At 37.9% G+C, this 14,222-nt stretch overlaps 1 protein-coding gene across 1 annotated transcript in view; it reads left to right on the forward strand.

Annotated features, from left to right (window-relative positions):
- LOC131435087 (uncharacterized) overlaps positions 1–10,869 on the forward strand; it is a 64,306-nt gene extending 53,437 nt beyond the window's left edge. Inside the window, exons 3-7 of the mRNA XM_058602600.1 lie at positions 3,705–4,032; positions 4,091–4,236; positions 4,312–5,101; positions 5,316–5,403; positions 9,821–10,869. Of these exons, the coding sequence (XP_058458583.1) occupies positions 3,705–4,032; positions 4,091–4,236; positions 4,312–5,101; positions 5,316–5,403; positions 9,821–9,988 (1,520 nt within the window). The 3' untranslated portion in view covers positions 9,989–10,869. The remainder of the gene's footprint in view (positions 1–3,704; positions 4,033–4,090; positions 4,237–4,311; positions 5,102–5,315; positions 5,404–9,820) is intronic.
- Positions 10,870–14,222: the final 3,353 nt, after the last annotated feature.

Below are 14,222 nucleotides of genomic sequence, written 5' to 3' on the forward strand. Positions count from 1 at the left end.
ATAAGCAAACCATAAATCTTCGATACTGTCTCCAATCCTCTCGGAGTCTGCATTAGCGCCCTGTGGACGGACAACACACCGAGTCGTGCCATGCTAATTTATTTGAAGCATTGCACTCGTAGATGTATTTATTTATGTATGTAACTATGTTCAACCTTTCGATATGCGACTATCAATTGACTCGTACGTACCGAAGGAAGCAGGGCGATTATTGATGATCGCAGTAACCGCAAAATAGCGGAAGGTAGGTGGTCCTGTTGTGGAAGCTTTGGTTAGTTTAATTTCTGAAACTATTAACGCAAGCCCACTGAATATTTCATGAACCGACTGAAAATTGCTTCAACTAATACAGAAGAGCCAGCTTCCAAGATACCACAAAAATAATAAAATACCCTGGAGCCTTGAAAAATAATTAATATAATTAAACAGATTAATTGAGCGACATTTAAAGTAAATTGAATTAAATATGGGCAGCATTCAAAAAGAGAAAAGAGTTCAGAGTTGAAAATGAGTTTATAGAACACAATGAAACTGTAATACCCAGAAACGTTAATGCATTACAAGCGTATAATTATAAGTAGGTACATGCTTTGTCGTAAGTTATAGGTGTTACGAAGCATTACATGTCTTACTTTTTCGTAAGTTGCAAGCGTTACATTTTTGTTCATTATAGGCGTTACGGAGTGTTACATGCGTTACATTTTGATAAATTATGGGCGTTACAAAGTATTACTTGAGTTACTTTTTTGTAAGTCATAGGCGTTACGAAGTGTTACATGCGCTGCGTTTCTGTAAATTATAGACGTTACGAAGCGTTACATGCGTTACTTTTTTCTAAGCGATAGGCGTTACAAAGCGTTACCTACGTAACGTTTCTGTAAATTATAGACGTTACGAAGCGTTACATGCGCTACATTTTTTCAGTTATAAGCGTTACTTTTTTGTAAGTCATAAGTTTTACATGCGTTACGTTTGTGTGAATCATAGGCGTTACGAAACGTTACATGTGTTATTTTTTTCTAAATGATAGGCGTAACGAAGCGTTACATGCGTTACATTTTTGTGAGTCATAGACGTTACGAAACGTTACATGCGTTACATTTATGTGAGTCATAGACGTTACGAAGCGTTACATGAGTTACTTTTTTAGTAAATGATGGGTGTTACGAAGCGTTACATGCGTTACTTTTTCCTTAGTGATAGGCATTACGAAGCGTTACATGTATTACTGTATTGTAAGTTATAGGCGTTATGAAGCGTCACATGTGTTACTTTTTTCCAAATGATAAGCGTTACGAAGTGTTACATGCGTTACATTTTTGTGAGTCATAGGCGTTACGAAGCGTTACATGCGTCACATTTTTGTGTGTCGTAGGCGTTACGACTGCATTATATTTTTCTGAGTCATAGATGTTACGAAGTGTTACATGCGTTACTTTTTTCTAAATGATAGGCATTACGAAGCGTTACATGCTTTACTTTTTACTAAGTGATAGTCATTGCGAAGCGTTACATGCGTTACATTTTTAAAAGTTTTAAGCGTTTCGACGCGTCACACGCGTTACGTTGTTGTAAATTATAGGCATTACGAAGCGTTACATGCGCTATATTTTTTTCAGTTATAAACGTTACGTTACGTTACGTTTTTGTAAATTGTTGGCGTTACGAAACGTAACATGCGTTACTTTTGTGTGATTCATAGGTGATACGAAGTGTTACATACATAACATTTTTGTACGTTATAGGCGTTACGAAGCGTTGCATGCGTCACATTTTGATAAGCTATAGTCTTTACGAACCGTTATATACGTTACTTTTGATAAGTTATTGGCGCATCGCAGAGTTACATTTTTGTTTGTCACAAATGTTACGAAGCGTTACATTTCTGTCAGTTATAGGCGTTACGAAGCGTCTGATTTTTTTGAGAGTTCGAAACTCCGGTTTTTCTTGGATTCCTGGGATTCCTTGCAATATTTGGACTCTGAAATTTTCCGTTCATTGGATTATTTTAACTCTAGCGACTCGTTTTGCACTCTTTGAGTTTTGGACTCTCTGGGTCTTTAGACTCTTCGAAAGCTTTTGATTTATAGGACATTTACCACCTTTTTGTTTTGATGAGCTCTGATTTTTCGAACTTTGTGAGCTTCATAGAATCTTTGGGTTCCTTAGAATAACTGGAATCTTAGGATCCGAGATTCCTCCGCTACTAGACTTCTCGTATCTTTTGGACCGTCTGCACTGTTCAGACTCTTGGAACTTTGATCTTTTTTTAACTTATTGAAATCCTTTGGTATTTTCAAATTATTTTTATTCCATGAACTTTCATTTCTTCAGATTCTTCGCACTCGATTGGCTCTTCCATGAAAGTGGACCTTTTTCATTTTCATTTCATCTCCAAACTTCTGTACTCTTGCGAATCTTTATATGGTTCGCTTCTCGGGTCGATTCTGTACGGTTCTGCAAGCGATGAATCGGTTAAGAAGTCTGTTGAAGCAGACGGTCCTCAAAAAGGATTGTAAATACTAAGGCTTTTTTTGTATGAAATTTTAGAGTCTTTGGTCTCTTCAAATTCGTCGAACCTTAGGAAATCTCAATGGTCTCTTTGAAGTCTTGAGATTCTTTGGAACTTTTATCGTGAATACGACTTACTTTACTGTGGGGCGTCTTTTCAAAATTAGCCATATGGAAGAATGGGCAGAACTTAATCGTGAATATCTCGACTTGTATTAATGGCAGCAACATAATTCTTTCACTATTTCATCAAAAATATAATCAGGAATTTAGGATAATATTTTGAACAGTGCGAGATAACCACAAACAAGATGTGCGAAGATCGTTTGAGAAAAATGTACCGATATGTGCCAAATATCGTAGAGAATTCCACAATTTGGTCCTTCTAAAAGGCAGAAATGTATCCTGTACAGTATCTTGATAGTTTGTTCCAATGAAATATGCAAATCCGAAATGAGATAATCGACGTCAAAAGTTTCACAACTCTCACAGTCGATCAGCTATTCAGTTCACGACATCCAGTTATATCTCTGACATTACACACCAGTACTTTTTTCACTCTCAAGACGCTTTTGACTCTTTACATTCTACAGACTCTGATTTCTTCAAAGTATACAGACTGCTTTGACTCTTTAGACTCCTCAAAATCACTGGAATCAAAGATTTCTTGGAACTCCAGACTCTTATATATTCATTACCTTGGTTATTTCTCGGACAATCTGAACTCTTAGGAGGAATCTCTCGATTCATTTTACTCTTCGGACTCATAGGAGTCTAGGACTCTTTATCTCGAAAGGACATTTGGCATAAATAAAAGTACAAAGTTCAAAGAGATAAAATCTTTGTATTTTGTACTTTTTTATGCCAAATGTCCTTTCGAGATAGCAACAGATCTCCACGTTTTATCCTAGAGACTCGATTTTTTTCAAACTCAAACTATCACTGGAATGATTTTTTTTCGAGATGACACTAGACGTAATTCCGAATTTTCTGGTTAAGCATAGTTACCACAAGGTACTAACCAACGTCCATTGTTATTCACATTGTTCTTCAATAATGTTGCTTTGACCTTGGAAGCTGGATTAAATCAGTAGAGGCCAATTTTCCTTCTCTCATTATTATCAACATACAATTGAAATTACCCTTGAATCAACAAATTTCTGATAAGTGCTTCCAATCAATATTTCCTTTAGATTGCGGAATCCGTACCTCTCGTAGACAACCGCGAAGCAGCAGCCAAAACAGCAACCACCACAACAACAACGACTGGAGTAACTACTACAACCGAAGTACGTCACAGCAGCAAGGAGACGGCCAATCCGAGCAGCTGGAAGCTAGCGAATCGGACGGACCGAGTAGGAATCCCAAGATAATGCACGGAACACCGACCCTGGAAGGGCAGTACCCGTGGCAGGTTTCACTCGAACTGCTTCATCCCTCGTACGGATTTATCGGGCACTGGTGCGGTGGTGTTTTGATCGACCGGAACTGGGTCCTTTCGGCGGCACACTGCATTCACAAGTGAGTATTCGGATTTAAATAGTTCCGTAAATCACCTAACCAACAACACAATTCTCAGTGATCTGTTCAATCTTCCACTGCCTGCCTTGTGGACCGTGGTTCTAGGAGAATACGACAGGTCTCGGGAGTCCGGTTACGAGCAACGAATTCCAGTAGACAAAATAGTTCTGCACGAAAAGTACCACAACTTCAAGCATGATCTTGGTGAGTACCCCGGCCAAATGCTGTGTCATCGCAAAAAGGCCACACATAAATTCTAATTAGTACAACTCTTTTCAGTGCTCCTCAAACTGAACAGGCCGGCCAACATGGCACCGAACGCTCGGGTGAAGAAAATATGCCTACCGTTCGCGGACATCAAAGTCAACAGCGTTGCGTACGATCCGCGGCCGGAACTGGACCGCACGAGAACAAAAGCCAACGGTGGTACGCTCTTCTTCTACGACTATCTCGGGCGGCCACCGGAGTCCGCTGGTGATGTCACTGCCGGAGGGAGCACCGAAGACGATGAAACCCGAGGGGAAGTGGGCACGGAGCCCAACTTTCCGGAACCACTCTGGGAACGGGACGATAATTATCTGCGACGGTTGCGGCTGCTAGGCGAAAGTCCCGAACGGCCGCGAACCGCGCAGCTTGTTGTAAATCGATTGGTACGGGAACAATTGCATCGAAAAAGCAATTCAACAGCAACTGCTGCACACAGAAGGTCGTTCCGCCGGGGACGACGGTTATACCAATCCTCGGAATCCGATGATGACGACGATAACGGCGGTGAATATTATGGTACGGATGGGAATCGCCGTGGGACCCGCCACGGTGCCAAACGACGACGGAACGATAAATTTGCCCACGGGGGTTTCTACCGACGGGATCACTATCGGAACGAGTTCGTCGATGAAGATGACGACAATGGCAGTAGTAGCAGCACCAACAGCGCTGGAATCAGTGCCATTCCTGATACGACCCAGTACGTGGACTGCCTGGCAACAGGTTGGGGCAAATCGACAATCGATGATGAATTAACTGACATCCTGCTGCAGACGAAGGCCCCCATCCAGAATAGTAAAAAGTATTGCTTTTCTCGTTCTTTTATTGCTGCTCAGTGCACCGAATCCCGAATGGTGTGATCAGGGTGCCATGCGGAATGCTCTAACGACAATTGCTAGTTTTCGTTTTCGACCTTTTCTCCCATCGAAATATATTTATGGCTTATTCGTTCGTTGGGGACATTTTTTTTTATTTTTCACACTATTATTCTGTTTCTGTTTTCGTTGTTCCCGTAGATGTGAAAAGGCGTACGGAGATTTCATCCGACTACATCGTGGCCATCTCTGTGCGGGGAATCTCGACGGAACCGGCGGAACTTGTGTGGTAAATATGACAACTAGGATATGGTGTTGGCTGTAGATTTGTATTGATATCACGATCTGAATTGGCACCATAATTGTCAATGTCGGATATGAGCGGACAAAAAGGGTTGATTGATGTAAAAACCTATTATTCAAATAATTTGACAGGAAAGCACAAATGTTGGGAGTGCATAAATCTCCTGTTTCGGCCATGCTGAAAATTCTTTAATTGGACTTTGAGTCTTGTTCAAGCGTTTTATTATCGTTTACGGCTGTGTTTTTCATAATTCAATGGATTCTCGGTAGCTGGCTGCCCAGAGTAATCAACACGTGAGAATATTATTGGAATATTTACTAACAAACTACTCTGATTCATGTGAGATAGCAGCGGATTTCTAGTAGCAACATTTATAGAACATGATCGACATGAACAACAACGATCATGTTATATAAATATTGCTACTAGAAATTCGCTGTTTTTTCACATGGATCAGAGTAGTTTTCAATAATATTCTCACGTGTTGATTACTCTGGGCAGCCGGCTACCGAAAATTCATTAAAATTTGATGGTGTTATGTATCTAAATGTACACTTTCCTGGAAATATGGTACATGAGAAATTTTCTAGTTTCGTAAAACTCCTAACATACAACTGTCGAGAGCGCTGCTTCGAAACCACATTCTTTAAATAAACTCGACTGACTATTCATTGCAGTCATACGAACTAATTGTGCAGATAACATTAGTCACCAAGAAAACGAAAACTTGCACACGTTGTCCCAAAACCACTCATCGAAGTTCCAAGGCGTCTAAGCTTATGAGAAATCTGACTTGGTTATCTAGAAAACCCGAAACTTACTTAGACCATACATTTTTTTTCAACTTTCTAGGCCCTTAGTTGATCCCGCGAAAACTAAACAGAAAACCATTTAGAAATCTTCACGCTATGACTACTCTCGCCCCGAGGACAACGACCAAAAAATATTCACGCAGTCAGGGTTGCCACATTTAAATCTGTACTTTTCCGGAGAAAAATCTGTAAATTTATGTCGGGGGATAAAAAATCTGTATTGCAAATCTGTATATGAAAATGATAACAAATCGAAGCACAACGAAATGGAAAAGTCATCTGAACCAAATTTAAAGAAACCAAAATATTTCTTCGTCTGAATTTTATTCTGATGTTGTTGAAAAAACGTTGGAAGTAATTCTTGTGTTTGAGTGTCTCGAAATGATTTGAAATCCAATCTAAAAATGACAATTTTTTCTGATCGAAACCATCAGTACTGGAAAAAGCGCTGATTTCTAAAACATTGCTTGATTTATTTCAAGAACTCATATTCAAATGAAGCGTGTTATTATTCCGTATGACATTTAATTTGAGCGAGACTCAACTTTAGAGGTCCGTAAATACAGGTTGATGAGTGTTGAAAATTTCAAATCGTCATTAGAAGGAAAGATGTAACAAAAAATAGACAAATCTACTCTACTTGGTTTAAAAAGGTTTAAATTTCAAAAAAAGGTTTGTTAGTTCGTTTCCATAAAAACTTGGTTTTACCGATTCCTAAACCGAACGCACATAAATTTACCGGAGATGACTAGGCCCATGTTCACATGGAATGGATTCAAATGAAAGGTTTCATCCGAATCCGACTTCTGGTTCCGGAAATACAGAATTTTGAATACTCAGAATTTCAAACAGTTATACACGTTTATGTTTCTTCATTGACTTCCATTAGAGTTGAAGGAATACTTGTCCTTTTTAGGCCCTTTTGAATTTGTGAATGTTTTCAAATCTTGTTCAAAAGAAATACCAATAAGCTTTAATGGATAATACACTTTTATGCCATCAACCAAACAGCAAATGGAATCAAAATTTATGACACTTAGGCTATGAACCATTTCGCGGTTAATCTTAACTTTTGGTTAAAATCTGACACTTGAGTGATTGTTTTGTGTCGAATAATTAAATTTAACTAAAACTGCGACCCATTTCACAGTTGGAAGGATGGAAAGTTATTTGGGTTTATTTTGCACTGGAAATAATTTTGACTAAAGAATTGATATTAGAATTTTCTTTGCAAGATTTTTTTCAGTGTTGGAAAATAACCATCGATCTGTCAAAAATAACCATGCTTTCGAGCAGGGTTATTTTTGATAAAATCAAAATAACTACTATAGTGTCAGATTTCAACCAAAAGTTCAAATTAACCACGAAATGCTTCACAGCCTTAATATTCAATTGTCTTGACACTTGCAGTCGAATTGTCAGACAAGTGAATATAAACTAATCGAAATACTTAAAATTTAATATATAATTCAAGTCAAAACCTTGTTACCGATATCCTGACTAGTAGAAAGAAGGTTTTCCCATTTCAAATCCCATTAATTGGTGCTAAATGAAAGCGGCAAGCATCCAACGAAATACACCTGAAAGGTCGATACTTGTCACATACTACTTCAACTCTTGAAGCCAACTTGAACGAGACAGCAGCCAGCCATAGCCTACTGTGTTCGATATGTTCGGTTTGAAAATTCGATCACAAAACCGTATACAAAGAGGTCAAGGTGGAAACCTCTTCTGTTCAGTCAATTGTTCTCAGATCATTAATATTTTTGCATCTACTGCTCCGTAGTTCGAAATAATCTTGTGATTTTACATCGTATAGGCTAACTGCATATCTCGAAATAGCGATTGAAGCGACACCTTGTGAGGGCTGGCGTCGTCAGCGCGGTACTCTGCAACTAAGACAAGACCTGACATCTGGGGGGGCTGCTTTTGTTCCAAAATGGACCAGTTTCTGATTGGCTGATTTTGATGTTGCTACCTGCACATTGTGAAAAAAAAACTTTTGCAGGGTACGCGAGCAATGATGCCAGGTATAAAGATAATCAGAAAACAAGTTTATTAAAATGTATAATTTTAGCTCACCAATGAAAATGAAAATTTTCGGAGAATGTTTCACTTTTTTTCAATCTCATTGGTAATAAATGTTTATAGTGGCAGCACTGTGTAATTAAAATAAGCATCAAGCCGTTCTTGTTTTTAGTGAATTAAATTTTACTTTTACGAGAAGAATGAACTGTTGTGTTCCACACTGTGGTCGCACTAAGCATTTCTATCCAAGCCTGACTTTTTCCGGTTTCCAAATGATCCGGTAATACGTCAACAATGGATTCGATTTTGCGTTCAACATGAGATAGCTCGTGTTTTGTCATCAAAGCTCAATTAATTGTTTTTAAGCATTAATATATAATAAAGAAATGCATTCACCAAAACAATTTTCATGTTTATTTCAAATCAAAAACCGAGTCTATAAATAAATATTTTTTTCCTAGCAGAGTTTTTAAAAAATTTGTGAATATGGCTACACTGTAGCCGATACGTTGGTATTTATTCCACAGGGCGAAAATGACGAGAAGGATGATTCGGAAGGAAGAATAAGAAGCCAGTTGTCAGGTCTTGTCTTAGCTCTGCAATATCCTTAACCATAGTTTTACAAGCTAAACTCGACTATTTTAATTACTTTTACGTAATTTTAATCAAATAAAGTATGAGCACGGTTATTGAAAATCTCTTTCAAACCGTAAAAATCCTTTGTTTTCGTCATAAATCGTTGAGCAAGGGAATAAAATTAGTTCGGAGGGAAGCTCGAGGAGTGAAATGACAAAGGGTGTCTCCAGGAAACTGTTTCACGCGGCTAAAACGTTTTTTTTAGGTATCTCTACTTCTTCTCGATTAAGGAAACTCGCGTACAAAAAACGATTAACCACATTTATTCATACTACATACACACATACATACACTCTTGCATCAATGTTTCTGCCTTCTTCTATAAAAGGTAATTGAATGAAATGGCTGAACTAACAATAACAAACTTAGACTCGTTTGAAAGCTACACTGAAAATAATTGGCTCGCTAGCATAATGTGCAAAGTGTTTGACCTATCACTACTTGTAGAATACATGAAATTCATGAAAGTATACATAAAATGAGTGCAAAAACTGTTGACATTAAATGGAAATCATGCTACGATAAAATATATCTTTATTTCTAGATTCTAAAAAATACATCACATCCATAGGATGTGATGTTTTTATGCGTTTTTTTATGCGGATTTCAGAAAATACGCCATTTTATTGAACGGATTTCCAAAGTCACGCATTCTTTCAATGCGAATTTTCCAAGTTATGCGGTTTTTTAACGTCGAGATCTGGTGCTATCCCGAAATCGTTTTTAAGTCGCACAGTTTACACACTTAGAAAATTCAATAGAATACTATGAGAAAGTAGTGCCGACGACGTAGTACCCAAAGTCAATAGTCAGTACCCAGATGTCATTATGACCAACTGAAAAAATCACCACCGATCTCAAAACATTTCCCGACTCCACCAACTAATCTAATTACTAATGGTAATTACATTACCATCTCTCCACAGGGTGACTCGGGAGGTCCGCTGCAGTGCCGCATCACCAAGCATGGCCCCTGGATTCTAGTCGGAATAACTTCGTTCGGGTCGGGATGTGCATTCAAGGACTATCCGGACGTGTACACCAAGATCTCGTTCTACCGCCAGTGGATCATGGACACCATACAGGCCAACTAGGCGGACGGAGCCGGAGGCAAACGAGGCAGACAGTCAAGACGGAATCGATCAATCCGAAACAATCGTCCAACATTTGTGGACTTTGTCGTTCGTCGTTTGTTGTGCAGTCAATTGAAAACGTTTGGTTTTCAGAAGTTGAAATGTGAGAAACAAGACAAACAAAAATAAAAATTGTGATATTACTTTTACATCGAAGGAACGGCGGTCGAATTCGACAATTTTCATTAAAATATTCCGTTCAGGAGTAAAGTAAAGGATTCCTACTATTAACTATAACCCAACTATCGAACGCATGTAGAAACCCTCGTGGACAGAGCCTAGAAAAAGCTAACATAATACCATAAGCTTCCCATAGCATGCTCTACGCCAACCGACACACCAAGAATAATCAGTTAACTAAACCCCTCGGTTCGGTTTCGATTCGTTCACGTATTTATTTGTGTTCATAACAGTTTTTCTCCGTACTGCCATTTTCAATCCCCAACGGAAGCTCGTGGTTTCAGCATGCACCCGACCCCGCCGGTACTTTTCAGTTCCGCGTTTTTTTTTTTTCTTCCGTTGACTGTTACCGCCGGTTTTTACACACTGGACGTTTATTTGTTTTTATTGAGTTTTTTTATGACACACACCCGCTTGAAATTATTTGCTAGTTATTTGTAGTTATTATATTTGGTGTAAAAAAAGAGTTGTTAGTAGCAGTTTTTTTAGCGACCGGACGAGAATGTTAATTGTTGGTGCAGGATGAAAGTTTAGTCTATTGCGGTAAGATTTTGCTGAGTTACCTGAATTCAATTAGCTTTTAGAATCACGGAACGGAGTTTCAGCTGAGGTGAACCATTGTAAAATTTTGATTTCAGTATGCTTTCGTATAAGCACTGTGATTAGTAAAATTGTTGACAGAATGTCGGCTAAACATTTTTTTCTATCCGAAACATTCCATCATCAGCGGTCCTATAAACGGCCACCACTTCACTAATCCTCAATTTAAAAAAAAAGTCTCCGTTGTTCGGGCAATCATTTAGGTTTCACACGAATATGACATAACCTTACAAAATGAATGAACATCATTTAACACAGCTGGAGAAGGGTTTGTTCACATGTTGATTCAAATTTTCTAATACGTATTATTAGGTTTTGCACGAACATGACAAAACCTCACAAAAAAGAACCAAATGAACCAATGTTAGCAGCTATCAGTGGTTTGTTTATGTGTTCATTGTGATTTGAATTCATGTTAATGAATATGTAAACAAATTGCTGATAGCTGTCAAAAGATGAGCTTGATTTATCGGCAGTTCATTCGTGTCGTCATCGTACAAAACCTAATTTAAAATGTAAATAAACCACGAGTACATATCAAACACTACCTGTATTCAACACGAATTCATTTGTATTGTCATCTTGTAAAACCTAATTGTGTGATGCTTCATTTGGCATCGGAGAAGCCAGGTAAAATTTCAAGTATCTTCAGACAGGCTTGCAAAAGTGTGTGTATGTGTGTCTAAAAAAATGTCTGCGGGCTTTCATTTTTCTATAAAGTATAACACACAAAACTAACTTGGCGCAAAAAAAAAATAGGCAGCAATCGAGAAGTCTGTAAATTTGGACAAAAGTCGCGGCGAAAAACTTGAATTCCTAAAGTCTGCAAGATAGTCGGCAACAAAATATGTCTGGAGCACTTTATAAGTCACGCGTTTTTTTTATAACGGTCAATAAACTTCCACTATCGAAATAAATTGCAGGCGAGCTATGAAAAATAAAGCAGAGCAGCATTCATAGGTATGATCAGCTTAAAAATGCACAAATGGTTTACGGTGATATTTTCGAGTTTTCTATTCAAAAGCAGCCCTGCGTATCGCCATAATTGGGAACAATTTTTATAAGTGTTATGTTATCGTCCCGTTTTGAATTCAAGCAAAATGGGTACCAAATGGTTACCAAAATTCAATTGTATAAAAACAGTTCTTCGAGATACCAGCAAGTCGGATTTAAGGAGTTTTCTTCTTTTCACAACGTCACTTGTTAAAAACATTTGATGAATTATTTTTTTTCATTTTCCGCTCTGTATTTCTGTAGCCGGAAGTTAGATCTATATCAAACTCAAATATTGTCTGTTGAACTATAAGCACAAACGAAATTCAGTCACGATCTTTTTTTTGACGCACATCTACGGTCCTCCATGAAACTGGCAACAATGGTGATAAACTGGTTGCACTGTTGAGTTCCCATCATCACATTTATAACACAAATGTCAAACCGTGAGAACCTTTCGATTCGTTAGCTCATTTGTATATACACTGAGGTCTTTTTTATGCGGTTTTTTACGCGACTTTTTTATGCGAATTTTCAGAGTTATGCGTTTTTTTTATGCGAAGTTTCAGAGTTATGCGGATTTTTTTATGCGAAGTTTCAGAGTTATGCGGTTTTTTTATGCGGTACGTAAATTCGCATAAAAAAAGACTTCAGTGTATTGAGATTTTATGGTACACAAAATATATCAGAATCTACGGTTGACGAGTATATGCAAGAAATGAACATGATGACCTGGCTTTGGATGCCCATTTTTCGTGCTTTTCCGTTTTTTCGTTTTGCTTATCTTGTTGGTTATTTTTAACAATTGTCTTTTTATATTATAGTATCGAAATGAGTGACAATGTTGACATTTGATTCTGCCCTACTCATGGCACACATTAATCGAAATGATAACAATGCAATTAATCGGATCAGGGTCATTTCGCCGAAAGTCGTTTCGCCGAAAGGGTCATTTCGCCGATAGAGTAACGTTGCCGAATCGTACTACTTCCATAATATCGTCTTGAAATTGAAGTGATACAGAAGAATTATAGATGATACACCGTTACCAAAAATCGTACATCTAAAAGAGTTTAAATGAAAAAAAACGTCTATTGCGGCTTCGCTTTGTGTCAAGATTCAACATTATTAGTAGTTCGAGGCAGATCGTTTTTTTGTATTTTCATATACAGACCATAACTGGGGTGAGAAAATTGGTGGGCATCGTTTTACTGATTTTCCAAACTTCTTTCGACCCAGAACGTATGTTTCCTCTGCATATTTAATCAACGGCTCCATTTCTGTTGGAGCAGTTAGATCGAATGCTCGAGGAATCAAGTCAAATGGCACAAAAGGTAAAGCTCGCAGCCTTTTTGAAAATAGTGCAGCATTTTTGTTCGAGAAACGGTTTTCGGCGAAATGACCCTTTCGGCGAAACGACTTTCGGCGAAATGACCCTTTCGGCGAAACGACCTATTCGACGAAACGACTTTCGGCAAAATGACGTTCGGCGAAACGACTTTCGGCGAAATGACCCGCTCCCAATTAATCTCGCGCTCCATTAAGCGGTGAGTCCGGTCATTTTAGAATGTACCGGGTACGAACCATATTTTTTAAAATTATTGTAGGCACATACACGTCTTTATTATTTATCTTTGCTATAAGGCCTTTCATTTGAATCTAAGTTTGCGAAAGTCGGTCAAAAAGCGTGCATACTTTTTCGGTATAGGAAACTTGCGAGCGATTTTTTTTAAATTATTGAATCAAAACTTCATTCATTCATTTCAAAAATCATAGTAGAAGTGAAGAAAAATTTTTTACTCTGAGGTGTTAATGTTGATCTTAATTTATTGTGCGAAAACTAACATTTATTTTTAATGGATACTTGCTTCATACCATTATTCAAATGCCCGAAAATAACGAATAAAGTATCCAAAATATATGGAACTTGATCGCCTAACATTCTAGTATACGATAAATCAACATTTGACTGGTTTCTGTTTGAAAAATGTTGGTCCAAAAAAGCTTAAGCCTACCACAGTTTACACATTTATGAAGATTTTCCATGTTTACTTCTATTGCTCCGGGTTTACTTCTATTGCTGATATCTATTTGTACTATTGAATAAATAAAAAATCGTCGATATGAAAATTTTCTTGGTTTCTTGGTTCCATTTTACATTTGCAGGTGTCGCTACCGGTAATTCAGATTTGTGGCAATGTGCCAATTGATTATCGAACATATAAAAACCAGTGTTCTTTTCAACCACCGCTCCTGTTTGAGAATGTAAATGTCAAAACCAATCAGCGCAACTAATAATGAATTGAAAATTAAATGCCTGAAAATATCATATTAAATGCTAATCGTCCAGGAATTGTTGGAAGCGGCGGCATCCTGTTTTCTCAAAGGAAAAATTAAATTGATGAATTTTGCTACAACCCCT

The sequence above is a fragment of the Malaya genurostris genome, chromosome 1, assembly GCF_030247185.1.
Source record: "Malaya genurostris strain Urasoe2022 chromosome 1, Malgen_1.1, whole genome shotgun sequence".
Taxonomy (NCBI): domain Eukaryota; kingdom Metazoa; phylum Arthropoda; class Insecta; order Diptera; family Culicidae; genus Malaya; species Malaya genurostris.